Here is a 24,244-nt window from a genome sequence, read left to right on the forward strand (position 1 = left end):
CATTGATTGCATTGTTACAGAGAAAATTGTTCCTAGTGTTCCACCATCTGGACTCAATTTTTCAGATTTCAATATTCCCCCCAATGTTGTTTTAGCCGATCCTACCTTCTTCAGAATTTCAGGAGTGGATATACTCTTAAACGTTGATGTCTACGCCATGCTTCATTTACCTGGTCAAATTCGCCTGTCCGAAAGCTGTATTCTTCAGAATACCAAGCTAGGTTGGATAGTCTGGGGCTCCATTCCTGCTTATAAACCATCTGTCACCCATCAACACATTTCCAATTTCGTTTCTAGCATTGAACATGTGTCCAACGCAGACATCTCTAAGCAATTGGAAAAATTTTGGCGAATTGAAGAAATTGATACTGAATCCAGCACGCCAGCAGAACATGCACAAATTGAGCAGCACTACATTGAGAATGTTCAACGTCAAGATGATGGCAGATTTTCTGCAGCCTTGCCGGAAAAAGAAGCTACATGGAATGACATCTCCTGTAATGTTGCAATCATCCGTCCTATCTCATCACATGCCACTAGAGTCACAACTTCAGTGTTGAACAATATCATTCATAAATTGTCTGATTATCATCGCATCACCCGTTCAACAGCATACGTTCGTCGTTTCATCCATAACATCACTCGACGTCATCATCCTGATCAGCGCAGATGTGGTCTACTCACAGTAGAAGAAATTCAAGAGGCAGAAATTGCGATCATCCGCACGGTTCAAGCAGAAGCATTCACAGAAGAGATTCGTCTTCTCCATCAAGGCAGAGAATTGCTTCCGTCTAGTTCCTTGAAAGCGCTATCGCCATTCATTGACAATGACTCATTATTGAGAGTTGGCGGCAGATTGAGTCAATCGGACTTGCCGTACGACTACAAACATCAAATCATCTTGCCTTCTAAACATCGTTTCACTCGTGCGCTCATCATGTCATATCATCGACGTCTTTCTCATGATGGAGTTCAGAGCACCATGACTTCATTACGTCAGCGTTATTGGATACTATCTACTCGTCGTACAGTCAAATCAGTTTTGAAATCCTGCCATTTATGTTTTCGCTTCGCCAAATTTCGTTCGGAACAAATCATGGGACAACTTCCTCCTGTCAGAATACAGTCTGATTTTCCATTCTATAACTCTGGCATAGATTATGCTGGACCGTTTTCATTACTTGTTGGTTCCAAGAAATCACGCACATATTCGAAAGCTTATTTAGCTATCTTCGTCTGCATGGTCACGAAAGCAGTACACGTAGAAGTCGTCTCAGAGTTGACAACGAAAGCCTTTATTGCGGCACTCATTCGCTTCTCATCACGTCGTGGTATTCCACACTCCATATTTTCGGACAATGCAACCACGTTTGTAGGTGCAAACAATGAACTACAAGATCTACATCAGTTTTTTGAGTCATCTAAAACTCAACAAGATATTCATAACTACACGTCGGTTCTCAATATCAAGTGGCACTTCATTCCACCTCGCGCCCCATCTTTTGGAGGTCTATGGGAGAATGCTGTCAAGAATTTCAAGAAAATTTTCAAAGTCGTCACATTCAATCATATTCTTAATTTTGAAGATATGACTACATTCGCAGCTCAAATTGAAGCTATCCTTAACTCTCGTCCACTCGTACCTCTTACAGAGGACCCTCAAGATCTTCAGTATCTCTCGCCAGGTCACTTCTTGGTTGGTCGCCCATTGACTGCGTTGCCTTTCCATTGCCCACCCACCACCCATGTCGATAACAGGTGTCGTTGGAAACTTCTTCAAAAAATCACTCAAGAACTTTGGGACAGATGGTCTAAGGAGTACTTAGTCACACTTCAACGCAAGCACAAATGGCTTACTGAATCGGACAATCTCACAGTTGACACCATGGTTCTTCTGAAAGATCTCAATTCTGCTCCTTCCACATGGAAGTTAGCTCGCATCATTGAAACCCATCCAGGTGCTGATGGAAAAGTTCGTGTTGTTACAGTGCAGACTGCACATGGTAGATTCAAGAGAGCCATCTCTAGTCTCGCTCCGCTTCCAGCATTTGAAGATGATTAATTTGGTAGTCTTTCACTACTTGTCCTTTTTGTATTAGCATTTATTCATCATGTTATCCACCTATTATTCGTATTGCTCGTATATTTCTATTCGACTCATCTAACATATATGTATTTTTTCGTACTCATCATTTTTTTTGCACTCGCTACGTCTTGGTTGACAAGACTTGTTCCTGCATCGAGGGGGGAGCTTTATGTTAGATTTCGTCTCATACTTTAGCCAGTCTTATGGTCGTCCATCTTGTTTTTGTAGCATTTGAATCTACCGCTGCTACAGTCCGCAGACATTTTTCTCACGTGTCATGCGATCTCTGACGTCACGGTTTCATTGATCGCTTGATCGATAGTAGCGCTAGTTGTCGTCTGCTTCTTTCAATGTTTTCTAGTTTAATATTCGTCTATAAGTATTTTGAATTGTATTTTCATTGTTTTTGAACCTCCTTTGGTATACTTCAACAGTCACTTCAACCTCAACACCTTCAGTTCGCTTAATATCGATTTTATATTTTCACTTCATTCGTTGAGTTTGTGCTCATGACTGCCGTGGACGTCATGTTTCCGCTATTGGGCAGTTCCTGTCTCTTCAACCAGTTTTTGGCAAGAAGACTCACTCTCTTTGTACAGTCATACGATGTAACATCTCAGTTTTTAACGCGTCCATCTTTGGAAAACTTTATCCATTTTCATCATTCATTATGTCCTAGTTTGTGTGCTTATTCAAGAACCATTCAACGCATTTTTCATCAGTGAACGTTTTTCAACCATATTTTCTATGAATTTAACTTACCTTTCGGGACTTTTCTACTAAGCGTCCTTTTTGCAAATCACGCCATGCTTTCTGCGTACAACGTTTTTCAATTATTCATCATATTATTATTATGAACTGTAAGTAATTTCAACATGAATTCCACATGAGCTTTCAACAATCCTCAATATGAACTTTTGATTTATTATTTATCACTTCAATTTTACTGAGCATCAGTACACATTTTTTAGCGGTCACATTCATTCTTCATGTATGCTCATAGGAGATACATTTTTCAACTTGGGAAGTCTTGTGCAAGTGCAGCTTACCTTATTCAACATTTCAACTCAGGAAATTTGCGCAAGTGCAGTTTGCCTTTCATTGTCAACCGCTACTCATTTTTAGCTACTCAGTCTTAGCTACTCATCAGTTATTTAGTCGAACTTTGTCAATCTCAATTCTTACTGATGCCAGTGATTTCAGTCGTCAAGAACATTTTATCTCTTTTTTCAAATATTTATTCACTGCAATTACATCAACGTTAGGACATAACCTCAAACATTTATTCTACTTAACTCATGGTGGAACTTTTTCCAATTAACATTCAACCAGTGAAACTCATTCAATTTGTGAAGTGCCCATTCGTCGTTATATTCATTATCAATTTAATATTGGAACAGTCTCAACTTTCAATATCTCAACGTATTCAAGTCAAGTTCTCTTCCGCATCGGTCATCGTTTATCAGGATATAATCAAGATATCTTCATCGTTCAACTTCTATTAGCCCAGCAGCTGTCTGCAACTACAATGTACTTGACAGGAGTCAAGTTTCATCCTCGGAATTTGAGTCACCGTAGGCCTATCACTTTGGCAACACATCATTAATTATTCAGGGAAGTCTTATTCTATTATTCACATTTTTGTACTTACCCTCTCAGAGGCACTGTGTTTACTGGTAGTCTTCATCCCATTCAATTTTGTTCCTGATTAACTTTTTATTCCTAAATAATAACTATTTAAATACTATCAATCATTCAATTTTAAGATTCTCATATTTACTATCATTTTTCAAGTATTCTAAATTTTTATTCATTTTAAACATTGCTAAATTTTGTACGTTCAATTCAATCTTTACTCATTGTCATTATTATTCTATTATTAGTTTCAGCATCAATATACTCTTTGTGTATTTCAACATTAACATTGTTATCCCAACTTTATCTTTGTATTACTCAATCTTTTGCGCTCACAGAGGTAACATCATTTTGAAACATTGTATCAGTATTCTTAAACGTACTAGCAAAAGTCTAGGTACAATAAACAACTTGAGTGCATTCCTAATTCTTTTTATTTTAATTACAACTACATTAATTTTAAGCATTCCAATAGTTACATTCAAATATCAGCCTTACATACGGATAATAAGAAACTTATTATCTATCATTCTTCAATTATTAGTCATCATTATTGCACTACCTTTGTGCATTCTACTTGTGCTCAGACGCACAGTAAACCAGAGGTATTTTTTCGGATCTACACATTCAAGGTTTGTAAATCCGCTCATAGCAAATAATGAAAAGCTGTCAGTGCCTAGATCAGATATAGATCTCATCTACACACTTCCACACAGTCCACTACTTTGCAGATCGGCCTTACAACCCGATCTACTGACAGTCAACATTATTTCTTGGTCCTCGTACGGGCACGGATCGTCTGGCATCCTGTGGTGATTACTATATTATTTATTTTGGTTGTAATTTTATTGATATTCATTTTTATTAAAATAATTTGGCAAAAACTGTCCATTTCTAACTCAAATAATTGTAATTCTGGCGTGGATAACGATATTGTTAATACCGATTCCCAACAAATGTATCCAAGATTGCCATGTAACTAATACTTAATTTTTGTACTTGGACTTAATACTATTTTATTTTTGAAGCTGAGGGCAGCTTCACACTTAGGGGGGAGGAGTTACATTTGGTAACCCCCTTTATAATGCTGATGTAGCTATGCATTGTTATTTACTAGCCATTAGTTTAGTTGCTTTTTCGAGTCAGTCTGTTGCCAGAGCTCGTAGAGCGTACATCGCTTATAACCATGTATTAGATGTATTAGAATGTTGAAATAAATAATTCTTTTTAAAAAGCCGGTTGTTATTCCAGTTCCTTAACTAAAGATTATGCTTACTGTAAAGAATATTTCAAATTTGTACTCACATTAGATATTAGTATTAAAGTGAATCAAATAGAGTGAGCAAATAATTTAGAATATTATGAAAATATACATTTAATCGTATTCATTTATCTGGTAGTTTTCTTATGCCAGACAAAAATCCTTTTTGTTTACGGCTTGTAAAGTATTTACCTTGAGCCACAAATGGCGACCATGTGCTCTCCTAAAATTTAAAAATTGTAGATATATGTTATTTGTAGTAACACATGCTCTGAACATATTGTATTGTAAGATATGAACGCTCAAAGAGCTAGAATAATAAAAAGAACCGTTTCTCAAAACTATTGAGAATGCATTTGAATAGCCTACCTAGCCAGATGACTGGGGTCATTATTCTTTTCAAAATAGTTTGAAACAAAATCATTCTGTCATAGAAACTTGCTAACAGTATATGATAACAGTAACGTCAGTCACAGACACGTTTACAATAGAAACCACATGGCCCACTGTGTTTTGTGTCAACCCTTGTAGCATAAGTTGATGGCAGGTAAATGAAGATTGTGTATAGCAATATAGATATATAGTTAGGAGAGAAGTAAATATAGATATGTAGTTTACAATGTAACCACGTGGTTAACATATGCTACAATTTTACCACGTCAGCATATGAATATTATTGAAGCAATTATTTGATGATCAATTATTTGAATGGTGATCACATAAAACCATAAACATGAACCGAGTACATGTTTATAAAAACTAGGGCGTCAAGTAGATTAGGCTATATGTATAAAGTATTCAACAAATATAATGTTGTACAATGAATTATAATTTAATAATTATTATATGCTAATTAAGTTAGTTGAATCCGAATTCATAGGCTAAGGACAAATTTGTAAATAGAATAAATTAGGTATATTTGATTGAAACATGTTGACAATGAGTATAAGAAACCTGCTTAATTAATTAAGTAGTAATTAATTGGTATCTTATTAATTTGATTTATTCAATTCAATTATAACTGTATGAAATTGTGTTTTGTTCTTCATTTAATGTATATATTATTGAAGTATTTTCTATATTTGATTTATAAGATTGATCACTGTATTAATCAAATTCGATGAGTATGTATTCAAAATGTCAGTATCCAAACTTCAGAGTTTAAATATTGGTAAAATGTATGATATCATTTGTTTTAATAATGAAGGGGAGCCATAGTTTAAAATGATATAACATGATAAACATTATAGTAAATTTAAATTGATATTTGAATCCAGTTTGTTAGCAGAATATTAGCTGAAGAGTTTGAGTGTAGGCGGAGCTAGAGGGCGAAGGGTGATGAGGGGTGGAAAATCGTGGTTCTAGTATATAAACAGGCAGACCCTGTCTTGAAAGTTTAGTGGCTGTTAGTTGCTGTGGTTTGCTGTGAGTCTCTTAGTCTCTTGGATTTTGGACAGTGTAGGAGTGAGTTTTTGGTTTCAGACTTCAATTATCCTATAGGGAATTGACTGAGCCAGGTAAAGATTGTATTTAGAATTTTCAATTTTCCTTATTTCAAATCCACACCACCCCACCCTAAAAAGCCCAAATAAGTATATCAAATTTTATAGCATTATAGTAAAGAGCAAACTTAATTATTACTTCTTTTTAAATTCATATCTAAAGACACAATCTTAATTAATTCTTGAAGCTTACAGTTGAAATTCACTTCTAAGCACAAATAATAGTTTTTTAAAGCAAGGCTCCCCTAATCATATTCATTCTTTAAAATTTATCAATTCTCTTATTTCTGACTATAATCATATTCTAACTAGAGTGTTCAATACTTTGATTTTATATCTTATTTTTCAAATAAACTGTTAAAATAGGAACTGTTTGTTAAATTTTGTTGTTTAAAATTAAAACTTGAACTGTAATATTTTCGAAAACTTAAGGGCACGCCACACCAAGCTCGCTACCGCGGCGGTAGTACGGCGCACTACCACCTACGACCGCCTGTTAGGCGATTCAACAAAAGTTCGCTGAGAGGTAGTACGGCGGACAAAGCGAGCTCAGTGTGGCGCGCTCAACCAGAATACATGGCAGGCGATTCGAAGAGGTAGCGCATGCGCACCTCTCCTCCTTGCAACACAACGCAACTAGTACGTCTCACCCCCCACTACTAGACTCACTACTCGGAGACTACCGCTAGCGGACGTTTTTCGGTGTGGCGTGCTCAGCCGAGAAAACTACCACCAGCGGTATACCTCGGCGGTACTGGCGAGCTTGGTGTGGCGAGTCCTTTAATCATCTTGTATTTATATCTAATCATTACTATATTTTTGATCAATTTTTTATAAATTCATATAAATTTAAAGTTCAATAATAAATTCATAATTAACCTTGTTTTGCCTTTCACTTCGTACATCCCTTACACACGACCTGATCTATCTATCTTTATCTTTTTCTTCAATACTATTATTAGTTCAGTGAGTGAAATATAAGTATCCACACAGTGAGTGAAATTATAGTAAAGTAATTATTTTATCAATTCATAGTAATTGAAAAAATACCGTATAGAGTGAGGGAGTCGAAACCCACTCTAAACAAAGACCGACAGAGGAAAGAGTTCAACCTCTAGTTTTAAAGAAAGCGATTCATCTGAAGATTCAAATATTACTTGCTATGCGCTTATTATTATTTTAATATGATATTATGTAATATCACTATTATTATTATTAGTTAAGCATTCATGTGGTTTTTAACCACAGAATCAGAACCCTATTTCACATTTTAAAACTCAGCACGTTTTGTACAGATGAGAGTTGTTACTTATAAAATAATTTACAATGGTTACAAACGGATAGCTTAGGTTCAACATGAAATTAAACTGAAGGCTGTTATACGACAGCTATTTCAACCATAATCAACTGAAAATAGAAATATTTCAAAGAATTCCCAAAAATAAATAATAATCTCTATCTATTAATAAAAACAATACTAAAATCTTGTAGTTGAAATCAATTTCAACTTGAAAATGACCTAGTTAGGGTCGAAACTAGTTGTTGAACTATTTTAAAGACTTTAAAAAATAAAAGGTTCTACAAGATTTTTATATTGTTTTTATTAATTTGTAAAAAATTAGCCCATGTGAGTGAAGTGTTTTTAATCTTTACCTGTTAATTTTCTTGATTCTCAAAATTTCCCCAATTGATGAAAGTGGTGTTTTCGCCTTCTTTCAAGCACTCAGCATCGGCATAGTCGATGAGGATGCGCGGACCAACACACACAGTTTTGGTGCCGACTGCGGGGTTCTTGGGGTGCTTGGCCACAACCAGCTGCTCCTCCTTCGCTCCAGCCACATTCACAACCACTCTGGCATCCGCGTCTCCCTCCACGGCTGAGTAGCGCGGTGCAACTGGATCTATAACCTATTCCACACAAATACTTAATTATTCAGCTAATAGTATAAATGAATTACAAATGATGTTTTAGTCAGACTTGAGCAATTTGAGACTCTGGTTTGATGGGAACAAAATAGTGTTAAATGCTTCTAAAACTAACTTCATTAATTTCTCCCTATCACGGTTTTTGAATTCTCAGTCCCTTTAAAGTATCACGAGATAGATTGTCAAGCAGAGTCATGTAAATGTAATAGTATTTATCAAGCTAATTCCTTGAAGTATCTTGGTATGACAGATTAATTTGGAAAAATCACATAACAAATTTGAATGTAGACTTCTTTTTTAATTAGGAATTTTATAATCTTCAACAATTCTTACCTAGATATATTCTCCGTCAATTGTATTTTGCATTTTTTCACTCGAAACTAGATTATGGATTATCTTGCTGGATGTCAACATATGCTTGTCACTATAATCCAGTTGTAATTCTACAGAAGCCATAATACGCATCATTTGTGGTGTTAAAAGAAGGATTCACTCGTTCCCTTATTTCAAAATTTTGCAAGTTCTGCCCTTGAGAAGCATGTATGTGTTCAAGGTGCTGTCGTTGTTCTTTAAAATGAGTGGGAACCGAAATATGGGGATTGCGTCTGAAACTCATCCAATGAGTGAAGTGGTAACACGGCAAAGAACAAGAGAGTTGCTAGCAACACCAAGGCCTTATTGTACCAGGTATAAAAAGAGTTTTGTATTTTTAGGATGCAAATATTACAACTTGCTCCCTACTGACATAAGGAGAATCAATTCTTTGACACAATTCAAAGTGAAAGTAAAGAAATGGCTTTTGAGTTTATCATTTGAAGATTTAATGATGTTTAATGAACTATAATACTTTTATTTTTTACCTTATTAATTTATGTTTTATTTGTGTACTCATTGATGAGTTCTACGACTTTGTCTATAATTAAACACCATCTCAGTGGTGTTGATGAACTTAAATATTTTGTGTACTCATTAATTAGTTTTTTTTTATATACAACCTTGTCTTTAATTTGATATTATTATTATTATTATTATTGCAATTTTTCCACAATTTTGTCTGTACTGTGATACTGTTGTTGTAATGTCTTACTTCTAAGTGAGGAATTTATTTTTCCTTGTTGACAGTCTGTATGCTATTTTTAAAGCTATATAGCCTATTATCAGTCGAGCTTTCATAAAGATTATATTCTTAACATCAAAAGCTAATTTGACAAAATCAATATTGAAATACACCAATAAATATAACACGTCAACTGCCAAGCAAGATTTCATTAATTAACTGTTGATGCCAAGGCACTCTTGTTCATTTTTCCTTTGTTTCTTCCACATTAAAATTTGAATGAATTGAACGCTACAATTTTAGTGTACAAAGTGTGGTACACACGCTCTGATATACTGATTGGTACTCTCTGAAGCCATGTGTACCACAATTCTGTACAATAAAATAGGAATTTGAACTGTTTATTTAGCAGAATTTATTCAAATCGCATGAGTGATTGATTTCAATAGAATTGGTACGAAATAATGAATAATACTATTTGACATTGAACACGTTTGTTTATAGAACAAGATACTAACTCGTCTTGTAATAGAAAATACAGAGAATAAGTCAAGTATTAAATCTATCATGGATATGTACCACATAACCGATTCTGGAACTAAAAATAAGTGAAAAAGATACTAGAAATAGTTGAAAAATTTATCATGCTATAGAAATAAATACGAAAAATTGAATAAAGGGCAAATTTAGCAAATAAAAGATATGGAAACGTCAATGTATAATCTACGTCTAGCGTCAAAGTGAATTGCAAGTAACATGTCCAATAAAAATGGAATATTCACTTATTATAAGTGAAAATCCATATCATCTTGAAATGGACCGATGTATCAATGATATTGATTATAATTTCTCAAACTTCTGTAATATTAGTAATATTGCTTACCTTCTTGTTGAAAGCCCATATTTTATCCCACTCCATGACGACAACCGACCGAGACGAGCCCTGAGCTATGATGAACTGCTTCAGGCCTTCAACTGTCATTCCGTGGCGGAGAACTCCTCTGACAGTCGGAAATCTTGGATCATCCCTGAAATCAAGCGGCAAATTACATCATAATAATAACGACTCCCAAAGGAAAATCGAATTATTCTACAAAAACGCATGAAAATAGTATAGTTTTTATAGAAACCAATCGTAAAGCTACATCAAATTATAAAGATTGACAGGGGAAAGTCAAGTAATTCTAACAGGAACGCAAGAAGTAAGTATACTGTGGCATTTATACTCTTATTATTTAATACTTAAAAACCAACCTATTAGGAACTGAAATTCAGGATTTATGCGACTGTTGTTATTATAATACATGAATTATGGATTGAATATTTCATTAATTTAAATAGAAACTATTTTTATACTTTGTCCATAATGTGAGAGGAACAGATTTCGGCGAAGTCTGTAAGAACATGAGTAGGTTACATGATTTGTTTGAATCCAAGGAATATGTCAATCTTTCTTCTTAAAGTTACTTTTTTGTAATGCTAGATTTTTGAGTCTGCAAAAGTTTCATTTTGTCGATAGGTATTGTTTGAATGTTGTTTCCAACAATAAATTCACTTGCGTTGAACGCTTGCTTGTCTATTCTATTTGTAGCACTTCAGCCCAATATGAGCGTTGGCCGCCTCCACTACAGCTCTCCACGCTTCTCGGTCTTCTGTTATTCGTCTCCATCCTCTACATCCCATTTTTTGAAGATCATTTCTCACTGCATCCTCCCACCTTATTTTCGGTCTTACTATGTTCCTTCTTGAATACAGCCTCTCTTTGAATATTATTTGAGGCATTCTGTTCTCATTCATTCTACAGATACGTCCAACCACAAGCCGCTGCGCCTTTATAAATTTTACAATATTCATTTATTTGATAGATCAAACAATAAAATAGAAACGGATAAACAGCTATTGCCCAAAACTTCTTCTATTTGTTACTTGATTTTGTTAATTGACTCAAATCGTCCAAATAATTTTTAGGTTATTTCCATTTCAATTTCCAAACCAAATCATAAATCGCAAAACTCCACTCCTCTCCTTCTTTAACTAGACCATAAATCTTTCTTAGAATTTTCCTTTCAAAAACTTCTAGATGGATTTTGTCGTTTTTGTTAACGTCCAGGATTTTCAGCCGTAAGTTACAACAGGTCGAATTGGGCTTTCACATATTCCAAGTTTTGTAATTGTACATAAGAGCCTGTTCTTCAAAAGTTTCAAGTAAGCTTGTCTATTCTAAAAATCTGGTGTGGCGCACTCACACAACTTTCCTTGCCGTTATGAAAATTGATCACCTGACGCTAGTGTTCCCGCGCATCTCAAGTCTACTTATAAACAAAGATCTGAGCCAGCTGGTGACAGGACAATAACGCTAGAGACATACGAGGTCTGCTATCTCTTCATAGTGAATGATTTAATAGAATCAACAGTTGCCAACAGTTTGCAATTGGATCACATTTTCTCGAATTTAGAGCTTATTTTCAATTTCAGGTGAAAATTTTATTAAACATTAATTGTAGAGATTCTCATGCTCAATCTTTTCCACTCGAATTTTTTTGTTTAAATTGTATCTGAAGCCTAATAATTGGGAATCTAAAATCAAACTTTGCATAGATGAGGCGGAGCTCCTGAAATTTTTACAGATATGAGACTTGTGAAAGTTGATACAGCTTATCAATGACTATTCTAGGTATAAATTTAATCAAAATCGTTGGAGCCGTTTTCGTTAAAACCGCGAAAAACCCTGTTTTTGACAACATTTTAGCCGCCATCTTGAATTGCATTTGATCGAAATTGTTCGTGTCGGATCCTTATATTGTAAGGACCTTAAGTTCCGAATTTCAAGTCATTCCGTTAATTGGGAGATGAGATATCGTGTACACAGACGCACATACACTCATACACACACACACACACACACACATACAGACCAATACCCAAAAACCACTTTTTTGGACTCAGGGGACCTTGAAACGTATAGAAATTTAGAAATTGGGGTACCTAAATTTTTTTGGGAAAGCAATACTTTCCTTACTATAATAGGGCAATAGGGTAATAGGGCAAGGAAAGTAAAAAACATATGATCTTGATAAAGGATATTAGATAACACTTTAAAGTGTCATATACAGCAGGAGCGTTGCTTCCTGGATCAGTTCCATATGACGAACAAGTAAAGTAAGTAAAGTGAACACTAACCATCCATCGACGAATGCATTTTCGACGAACCAGGTGAGCTTGCGCTTGGAGAGCACAGTGTTGGTCATGTTGAGGCGCGAGTACTCCCAGATGTGCGGCTTCCTCAGGCTGAGTGCATCGATGAACCAGTAGAACTGCTCGTCGCGGTCGTGGTACTCCATTGTGCGCAGGCAGTGAGTCACGCCCTCTATGCTGTCCACGATTGGACACGCAAAGTCGTATGTTGGATAAACCCTGGCAACAAAAAACAATTGAAAATGAAAAAAGGATATCTTATGTTATGACTGAAATATGTTTCATATATGTACCTGTATGTCTATACATAAATAAATTTCATTTCCATTAGAATACAAAGAAGAAATCAATAAAATGCACATAATATTAAAAACACAATATAAAAATTCACTGTAGTAGATGTAAAGAATTTTTTTTTTCGGAAACTAACCTACGTTACTCAACTATGGGAAATCCATGTACTAGAGCCGGTATTAGTAGCAGTAATAAATTTTGGGTGGGGAAGTAAATTGTGTAGTTTTGATGCTAGGTGGTTGAAGTGTCGTTGGTACATTGCCTTCCTAGCCACGTTCATGATGAGACGGTTTCTATTTTTTGTGTTATGACTGTGGTTTCTCTGCTGAAAGCTTTCTGGGTTTTTGTATAGTCTGCGAATGATTTCCAGGGAGTAGAGGTGTCTTGCGTCCATCAAACTGGACTCATTGTAAAGCTCGGTTTACGTTTAACGAGGTGGCTTCTGCTTGATAATCTTCATTATCAGTTTTTGCACTTTTATAAGGGGGTCAAGGTGCACGTAGTTTGTTCCTCCCCATCCTACAATCCCATAGGTAAGTAAAGACTGAACGTCTATATTTTTATGAACATCAGTTATTTGATTTAGTAGTGTGTATGAGACTATTTCAAGAAACTTGGTACTCCAAGAAAACTAACTGCAGAAAACGAATTCGCTTGATATTGCGTTTACCCTTTGAGAATAATATACCAGGATTTAAATGCCCTACTCCACTACTAGGATCTTGACCAAGGGAGGAAGTCATGACATGATGAATAAGAATAAGAATAAGAATGCTTTTATTCCTTTGAGCACATAAAAAATGGCAATTGGAAACGTCAATACAATATAATACTAATTATAATTAAAATACATTGGTAAAAATACAATTACTATAAAATAACTTGGAAACACATGTGTAAAATGAAGTGATTTTATATAATCATACACAGGAAATAATAGGAAACCATGGTCAGCCTTGTGGAAAATGGAAAAATCGATAAGCTCAATATGGCCATCCTAGACTTAAACTGAGTTGAAAAATTAAAGCTTGAAAAAGTTGTCCATTCTCATCTGGAAGAAGTCATCAAAAGAATATAGAGGGTTTTGCAAAAGAATGCCCTCCAGTTCAGATTTAAATCTGGACTCCTGCAAAACCCTTGCCGAACATGGCAGCACATTAAAAAGCTTAAGGGAAATGTGCTTGGGACTTTTTAAAATCTTCCCCAACCTAGAATAAGGAACATCAATTTTATATCTGTTTCTTGTACTATAACTGATAGTTCAAGACTGATACTACAAGATGAAATTCAAAGTTCATCTTGAACGAGTCATAGAAAATTTCAAAAAACAATTCTAATCTAAAACATTCTATTCTAAAACAATGCTAATCTTATAATAATTAAAAGTGAACTTACTTGTATTTGGTACCGGTACGAGGATGCGGTTCATTCTTGCAACGATAGATTGTGGGATCTCGCATACAGCCGTTTGCAGAGTTCATGTCTATTTTGGCACGAACGCAACATTTCTGGCCGTATTCCGATCCAGCTTTCATCTCCTTCCATTTTTCCATGTTCTTTTCAACAGCTATAAAAATTATGAAAGGAAATTTTGAAAGTGAGTATTATGTATGATAATAATGGATGCAAATGAAGTGAGAATCACTATAAGAATCAAGTGAACATCACTAGGCCTCCAGCTTTACATTAAATACGTTCATTTGTATTCACTGAAACAGTATAAAGAGTGATGCAGTATCTTCTTTGCCGAGGATTATGGTGAAAATGAGTGGGTCCACAGTTATAGGTGGGTTCTGATCACCATGAAGATTTTGCAGCTCATAAAGGTTCATTGTCGGACTGGCCTTAAGCCACCGATAATAAACGATATCACGGCACTTATTCCAAAATTTAAAGGTAATGTCTCGAACTCAATTTCTGACTCTGCAGCTCTAATGGGACTAGTTGGGAGGTGACCTTTTTAAATGTGAACATCTCTAAAACCTCTGCCAAAGGTGTGGTACCGCTAAGATGACTCTTGTTGCAAAATTGAACAATTCGCCCCCGCCTGTTTTTTTTTCTAAAATGTCACACATTAAGGCATATATATCTCGACCTAAATGTCGTAGGAAATTTTGTAAGAAACAGGAAACAGTCATGGCTGTGAGACGCATATTTTTTTGAGATATGTGATAAACCACAAAATGGTACCTTTGAATCACCCCAGCCCTTCAGTAGAAGGGGTAGGTAGGATTGGGGACGTTTGATATGTTTACCTCGTTACTACCCTAAACAGAACTGTGGAGCCAAAAGTTGTCTTCCAAACTTTTCCCTTGATAACCTTTTTTGAGCATTTAACGTATTGCACTGGACTACCACCCCTTTTCAACTAATACAGATGATTCAAGAAGTTTGTGTTTTTTTCTAGTGGTAATGAATTGGCTACTAAACTCACAGTTATTCCAATTGACACTCTGTTGGCGTTGTTCTCGTTCGGCTTTCATTTGTTCGGGCTCAGTGTCATCGACGTAGGCCTTGCCCTCCTTGATGAGTCGCTCACACATCACAAGCATCAAATCAAAGTAGCTGGATGTGTGTGTGAATTGGTCTGGCTTAATCTCCAGCAGCTCCAGATCTTCCAATATCACCTGAAGTGTGGAGAAAATGTGTTGGTCAGTAAATTCAGAAGACAAGTGTGAGATTATTACTTGAACGATAATTCCTATCTGTTTTTCTACCCAAACTTGAGAGCCTATGAAGAATATTTTAATAATAATTTATTCAGATATTCACTCCTATATTTTGTCCAAATATCATACATCATCGAATGCAATATATAGAGCCCAATCAACACCAACAATCATTATCGACGATAATCGAATATCAATTATTATAAATAATAATAATATCTCTGTCTAATTGAAATACTGAAACACTTGGTTCACAAGAAACATAAAGAGTATTTTCAGAGATGAAGGAGGAGTAGAACCTCAGTTCCTTAGCAAATGATTATTTAAGGAGCATACAATCATAAGACGGATGACCAACATCATTAAAAGACAGTTCAAGTGAGAATATAATACAGAAGTCCTGAAGAGTAAGGGTTTACTCTAAGCTACTATCATCAATATGATGTACAGTTGTTAGATAAAGGATGTTTAAACTTAGGGACATAATTCATAGGACACAGTTACATTAATTGACATCTAAATGGAATATACATAGTTTCAAATAGAATTAAAAATGAATTAACTGATGACACTAAATGATAGCAAAGTGATAGGAAAAACGATATGAGTAATATTAACCGAAAAAAGAGTAAATTTACATATTTGATTTAAAGCCACTGGAAAAGCATTATTTTCCTAATAATAGGTTTTGATGAATCATAAATGCCAATGTCAATCATGGAATGTAAAATATCACTGTTATACCACGAAAATCATGGAAGCAATTTAAAGAGTTCAACATTATTTGATATTTTAAAACAAATTCTGGTGAATTTGAAAACATAGAAATGTAAAAATGTGGCTGGTAATATTGTCACATGTTTACAGTAGATTTCTGTTTTTAAAATTCTCTTCTCAGAAAGAAATTGTGAATAATATTAATACTAGTGGATCTCACCTTCTCAAAATCGACCTTTTCCTTAGCTGGATTAGTATCATCGAAACGCATAATGAGTTTCCCTTTGAAAGCCTCCTGATAGTACTGATTCAACAATGCTGCTTTGGCGTGCCCGATATGGAGGTATCTAAAAATAAAAATGACTACATTAAATCACTGTTGGGAAACTTGAAATAAGTTACATATTAACAAGAGGAACATTCTCTCAAACATTAAGATGATTTTAAATATTTTTTCTTTTAAAAACATGAAATTTGATCTTTCATTTTATTCAATATTTGAATGCAAAATAAAACATCATGTGTAATTTTCAAAAGCGATTAATAGGTACTGCAAAACTGAATGAATTGTAATAAAATGAGGAATCAGATATACATTTTTTTCTGGGATTATGAAAATTCCATTCAATTTACAAAAATCCCCACTAATGATCATGTAACTACTATTAAGTTTATTATTATAGCTACAATGTTTTTAATACCGTACTGTGTTAGTACATTAATAAACTATTTCAAAGAAGCAGTCAAGAGTCCAATGATATAATTTCATTCTTTTATGTTGAATTCAAATAAAAATTGATTTTTGACTAGCTTTGTGATCGAGTCTGGGAGAAGAAATTATTTGAGGCCTAATATTGGAAAATAAATTTCATAAAATATGAAGACTAATTTCTTTACAATAACATCAAACTTAAATATTTTGGAACTGACCCACTGGCTTCTGGGGGGAATCGCACGACAACCTTTCCCATCTCGGCGCCGGGCAGATCGACGAATTTGCCCTCCTCCTTCTTGACTCCATCCGACGGTGCAGGTGCATCTTGTGGCGCTGCTTTCGCCGGCAGAGAGGCGCATGCGTCAGCAATCGTTCTGTTCTGCTCCACCAGTCTGTACCACCTCTCAACATTGCCTGTCACTTGCTTCTTCTCCAACAGCTTCTTGAACTTGTTGTTTTCTGCACAATTAGTTACAAATAGCCAGATTCAATACCGATCTAAAGGAATCACATTTCCTTTGAAAAAGATGAAAAAGAAATAATTCATAATAGGCAAAATTAAAGTATTTTAGAATAAAGTGGTTATAATCAGTAAGTTATTGAATCTATTCAAAGAATAGTAGATTTATTAGAAAGATTTATTTTCTTTTAGAAAGAGAATATTTATTTATAAAAAGAGATATTTATTTCTATAATTTGACGAAAATATTTCTTAATAAAAGATCTATATTAATTTCTACTTCTATAATTTCTTACTCTATATTTTCTTTTTTAAAGATTCATTTATTAGAAATTGCAATTAACCAACTGCTGGAATAATATTACTGTCAAGCCAAGTCAAGTCAAAAATGTGTTTATTTAGATTTTAAATGTTCAAGGCTCAACTCACACTTACGCGACTCAAGTCGAGAAGAGACTGCGACTCCAGTCTTCATGTGTTACCATGTTGCAAATATGGAGTACGCAAAGTAATCACTTTGCGCACTAGTGCGGAAAAGTGATTCTTTGCGTTCTGTAATCAGTGCATGAATGGTCAATTTTCAAGGTAACTGTAGGAAAAGTATTCAACAGCGGCCGAGCGCTGTTAATGGTGGAAACCGTGACCTATCAAGGTTCGAACGTCTGCCTTTGGCCTAGACTAGCCGAGTCCTTTTATTCAGTACGGATAACTACCACAAAACCACCATCACATGTCACAACTACTCAGAAAGATTTGAAAACTTATTAAAATTTTGTCTAAGCAAAAGGAGATTTTGCTGATGGTGTCCACATAAATCAATGACCTGTGCGTGGATAGTGACGCTCAAGACTAATACAGGGTGGCCATTCATTCTAAAATGAAAATGCATGAGTAATTAACCAGAGTAAAATTTCAAATTTTCCAGGTAGAGTATCGGCGGTATTTGAGGAACAAGATACATTCGTAAAGAATTTATTATGGAAATCTTCAGTTTGATCTTCCATGACGAATTGCGAATAGCATATTTAAATTTCCAAATATATTGATAATTTTTGACATGACAAGAATATCGATGTTTTTAGATATTTTTTTTAGGTGAGATAGTTCAAAAACATTGCCAATTATTATTGCTAGCCATGTATTTTTTTTATTTGAGTTTATTGTTACTGTACACTTCTTTACTAAATTAATTGAAATTTATGAAATATTCATGAGGAATTCATGTTTTTGTATATAAAGTCTTAAAGCTATTCTATGTCAGAGCTGGCAATACTGGTACAGAGAATTTATATAATGATAATAATAACTTTATTCTCCCGAAGAAAGCACAAACAATAATTACAGAAAATGCAAAAAATAAAATGAAATAATATGTTGGCAATAGAAGTAAAAGTAAAAATAAAATGCTATATCGTACAGTACCTATTTCAAAATACAAACAGCCTCTATTAAAATAAACATCAAAATTAACAGAATAGCAAAAGTAAAGGAAAATTAATATAACAGAACAAAAATGGAAGAATAAAGTGGCTGTCCATTCAATAAAAAAACAATATATCTAATAATAAGAAAGAAAAACTGTATATAGACATAACAGAACATGCCATTGTACCAATAAATCTTAGCGAAAATAATTCTGTATGCAAATAATTTCACGAGAAATTATGTCCGCATACAGGAACATCGAAGAGATATAAATATCTTCACAACAAATCAACAAATACAACATACTATGTTTTGGAAATTAATTTTCAAATCAAAATAAAATAGAAACAATCCTCGAGGGAATTTTTTCAAACAGATTCACAATTTCAAAGTAATAGCCTAAAGTTATTAAATACAAACTGAAAACCGCATACAGGAGCATCAGAGAAGAGAAAAATATCTTTAAAACAAATACAATATACTATGTTTTGGAAATTATTTTCCAAATCAAAATAAAATAGAAACAACACTCAAGAATATTTTATCAAACAGATTTACAATAATTAAAGCAATAGCATAAAGTTACTAAATGAAAACTGAAAACCCTACAAGATTATAGAGAACACTAGCACAGGAGAACATGAGAATGAACACAGAAGCCCTCACCCACAGCATAAAACTGATGTATGGAAGTTGTTGCACAAGTAAGATCCTTTATGGTAAACTAATGCACAAACATCAGAGAGTAACAGAGTACATGTTCTCTGATTCATCTCTATCCCTCAACAAAAGCCAATTCCTGGGATGGAAATTTTGACTAGGAATTTTTCTTTTAATATTAAAAAGTAGCTTCAACTGTAGTGGCATTGCATTGTAGAAATTTGGGGTTAGAAAAATGAATGCTTTCTTGAACAGAGTGCAGTTTGGTCTAAAACCACGAATATTAATATTGTTGGTCTGTCTTGTAGAACGAGGCTCAACCACCATGTCACAGTAGTCAATCTTGACACCGTCATTGCCACTGATTAAATAGTAGATAGAAAGCACTTTATGCACATAGAGGTGCCTCAATGGAAGAATACCAAATCTATGGAACAAAGGGAAATTACTATCATGATAGCCCACACCAGCCACATATTACAATACAAGAAGAATCACACACAGAATGTTTCGTTTACCAAAAAGTCAATAAATCAATTTTCAAGCAATCGTTCCAATATGTAGCTCCAAAATACTGCAATCAATTACCATACGGAAATAAATCATCTGAAAATATTAAGTCTTTTTTTAATTTTTAGGAGCTTGGCTAATGTCTTTCCAAGAATTAGTTTTTCTTGATGCAACACTGACATAAGTATGGATATGTTTATGAAGAACCAGGTACTAATAATATACAGATTCAACATTATATACATATTTTTTCTCTTTTCGATGATTAGAATCGTGTGAGAAATGTGAGAAATATATATTACAGTAGTAATAGTTTTTTAATACATTCATATAAAATAATATTGATAGCCTATATTTTTTGAATATTCAAGATAAATTGTACTGGTTGTATATTTTTGTTCACATTGGTTTGCAGACGTCACAGAGTGCAAGAGATTTTTAATTAATACTGGACTCAAAAATCAATGGATTTTATTTTGTATAATTTTAAATCAAGTTATAATCATTCTGTAATTTTTTAGTAATGATGATTATTTTCATTTTTTCGACCATGAATACTGGTTAGAGTGGTCAACTTAGTTCCTACTTTTTTAAATTGTAATTTGGTATGTTTTTTGTGAAAAGGAATCAATAAATTTCATTTCATTTTTCATTTAAATTTCATATTTTTCCCGGTTAGTAAAATCATGAGGAATTCAAGGTTCTCCCGGTTTTCCCGGCAGGTGGCCACCCTGTAATAGGATACGCCAGCTGCTCACCTAATAATTTAGATGATCAAATTTCAGCTATATTAAAATTTTACCAAATTGGGAAGTATTGGGAAAATTCAAAACAAATAATATTTATTCTATCATTAAAAGTCATTTCATTCGAAATTTATTTGAAATGTTTTTTTTTGGAGAACAATAAATTCCTCTGAATATCATTTGTCGACAAACATATTGACTATTCATGTACATTTGTATACATCATACAGAAAAATTGTCACTTTACCAATTCCTTGAAACTTCTTCTTCTCCTCAGCCTTTTCCCACTGAGGTGGGGTCGGGGTTTCGGGTCAGTCGCTTCCAGGAGTCTCGATCATGGGCTTCGTTTGATGTTAGTCCCTTCTCTGCAAGATCTTGAGGGATACGATTTTCTCATTTCTTTCTAGTTCCCCTCTTCCTAGTCCCATCGACCACTTGGTCGATCTTTTATCCCACATAATCGTCCTCCCTTATCTCCACATGACCGTAACACTGCAGTCTTTTTTCTTGTATTTTCTTTGATATTTCTGTAACCTCCATTCTATTTCTTATCATTTCATTTCGGATGACAAAATATATATTGAAAAGAAGAATGTGAAAGTCGAATTGATAAATTGGACGTCAAATTATTTTTAAAATTTCAACCAACTATAAAAATTCTAAAGAAAATCACTAACCTTATGACTAAAATTTCAAATTGAAAGTGACTTACCAAATAAAGTAGCCCAGACAAAAACATCAGCTAGTGTGAGTTGGCTACCAACAAGGTATGTAACTGGTGCCAATACCTTCTCCAAATAAATCAGACCATCTGCAAATTGGTTAGTACAACTCAAGGGTCCAATACTGAACGATATCCAATGGTCAACCTGAAAGGAAAAATTACATTACCAAGTATACGGAATGAATTCAGAATCACGTACATTCAAACATTACTGTCTGTAGTCTGTATAAAATGAGTTGAGCCTTGGCCCTCCATCCGAAGGAATTACAGGGTTGCCAAATCGTGTAAAATTGCAACTTTTTCAAATTTACAATTTAACGTCATAATTGGATGTAGAATATCCCAGTAGTGCTGAGAAAGTATCAGGGTTGATGGATTGAAATGAAATCTAACTTTTTTGATGAAATTGGAAACATTGCGAAAATTTGTTTTTCTTTTTTGAATATCACTTCTCTCAGAATCAAGGGGCGTTGTAATATGTAAGAATTTTATATCAAAATAACGGGGAGGATGTCCCCTTTCTATTGGGATCATTTTATCCGTAGTTATTTTTTAATTAATGATTATGTTCGTCAATGTCGAGACATTTCAAGCAGAAAACGTGAAATTTTCGATATGCTGGAAAAGTTTTTGTTTCGAAAGATAATGGGTCGTGAAAGTGAGAAAGTTTCTCAGAAATAATTGGAACTATTTTTTGAAACTAGTTCGGCATTTCGATTAGACGAATAAGAAATAGACTATCTTAATTAACGAGATAATTGAGAAAAACTGACCCACATTGTAGGACTTTGAAATTAATCTATCATGTGCTAATGCTCCTCCACAAGGTTCTGGCAACTGGGTCTCCTCTCTACTCGAGTCAGAAATTTCAATTCCTCGCAGGAATCAACAGAAGAGGTCAAGACATGGCGCAAGCCTGTTGAGCATTCCCATCCATCGCACTGTGACATATAATAGGTTGTTCTGTGTGACTGCTTGCAGACTGTGGAATAGCTTACCCACATCTTTGAGGAGTGTGGAGAGGCGGACACTGTTCGGCGCGGAGGTCTTGGCGTGGCTGAGGGAGGGCGGTCGGTCGGGGCATAGGATGAGGAGGTGTGTGTACGTGGTGTGAATGGTGTGTGTTTGCGTGAAATTTTATTGTTTCTTGCTTAACAAAAATTTATTTTCTACAATCTTTTTTCAAAACTTTTTTCAGTCTAAAATATATTCTGCTAAATTAAATGGAATATTGTTGTTTTTTCAATTACTATTGATTTATACTTCTTTTCAACATATTTCTAATTATTCTATTTAAGAGATTATTTCCTTATGTTGCTATGATTTAAATGAATTAGAATTGTATAGGAGGGTTAAGTTGGTAAGAGGGCCGGCTGCGCCCTAACTTCGCCCTCCAGGTTAAAATATAGGCAGCCTATCTATCTATCTCCTCCTCCTCCTCCACCACCATCTTCTTTCATTCATGTGACGCGCATTCGCCCAACATTGACATTTGCCTAATATTATTGTCATGTCACATGTATTCAGTTCATGTCTCAAGAGATAATGATAATATTCCCTCTAAATATAAAGAAGTTGAATGTGAAAATTCATAGCTGAAGTTACTGCTTATCGGTTGAACATTACTTGCATTGATTAACTGATTAGCTGGACTTGGAAATGAGTAGCCTGTTTGTTGATTGTGATACCTTAATTGATTTCATGCAATTCCTCATGGAATGAGTGCATGTTTTGAACATTGAATTTTTTATCAAGCACTATCTCTGGCGTACAAGTTATACAAATAGAGATTATATCTTAATGACGTTCTAGATGAATGAAATTCAGAGTAAGTGACCTTGTTCTATGAGTTTGCTGGTCGACAAGCAAATAAGGCTCACAGCATTACAGTGGATTGTCAGTGCTCTTGTAGAACGTTACAGAATTATAGAGGTTCTACTGTAGTTGTGTTGCTCAGTCAGTGATGAATGTATCCACTCCCACAACTTCACATCCAAGACGAAGGAGGATGAGAGTCAACCCTCATTTCAAGGGATTTCTGGTGAATACTTCACTGCATGGCGTCAAATACATAGGTAATCCTAACAAGCATTGGGTAGAACGTTGTTTTTGGTGTATAGTTCTTATAAGCTTCATCATCTCGTTGCACGCAATTTACAGAATGAAAATGTGTAAATGGAAAGAAACTCCAAGTACGATTGAAGTGGCATCCACAAGCCAAAAAATATCTACTCTTCCAGTTCCCGCTATCACATTTTGTGGCCCTTCACATGTGACCGGAGAAAAAGCTTTTCCTTTAATGAAAAACAAGGAAGATTTTGATTCTATGTGCAAAATAGCTGAAATTTTAGGCATGACTAGAGAAACGTTTAATTATATGTACCGATTTCCACTCAAATATATGAACTACTCCATCAACCACTCAACTGGTAACTACATAATTGATGAAGAGAATATATTGTGTCCGATTCAAACCTGAAACACATAAATATCGCTCTGGTTTACAACGTGTACATAAAATTTATTGATTCACTCTGCTTTCAAACGTTCACCTTCAGAGGCGTCTGCTTCTCTTGCAACATTGTACCACCTTCAAAAATGTACAGATTTGATGCGGTAAGAAATTATTATGGAGAAAGAGTAGCTGAAGAAAAAGAAGCAT

General features: G+C 34.6%; 1 protein-coding gene across 1 annotated transcript in view; it reads right to left on the bottom strand.

The window, feature by feature from the left end:
- LOC111052375 (bifunctional glutamate/proline--tRNA ligase) overlaps nt 1-24,244 on the bottom strand; it is a 71,675-nt gene that overhangs the window by 40,280 nt on the left and 7,151 nt on the right. Inside the window, 9 exon segments of the mRNA XM_039426928.1 lie at nt 8,138-8,160; nt 8,162-8,392; nt 10,351-10,495; nt 12,648-12,881; nt 14,352-14,523; nt 15,391-15,583; nt 16,563-16,689; nt 17,273-17,516; nt 21,571-21,727. Coding sequence (XP_039282862.1) covers nt 8,138-8,160; nt 8,162-8,392; nt 10,351-10,495; nt 12,648-12,881; nt 14,352-14,523; nt 15,391-15,583; nt 16,563-16,689; nt 17,273-17,516; nt 21,571-21,727 — 1,526 coding nt within the window.

Source organism: Nilaparvata lugens, chromosome 4 (genome assembly GCF_014356525.2).
Source record: "Nilaparvata lugens isolate BPH chromosome 4, ASM1435652v1, whole genome shotgun sequence".
Taxonomy (NCBI): domain Eukaryota; kingdom Metazoa; phylum Arthropoda; class Insecta; order Hemiptera; family Delphacidae; genus Nilaparvata; species Nilaparvata lugens.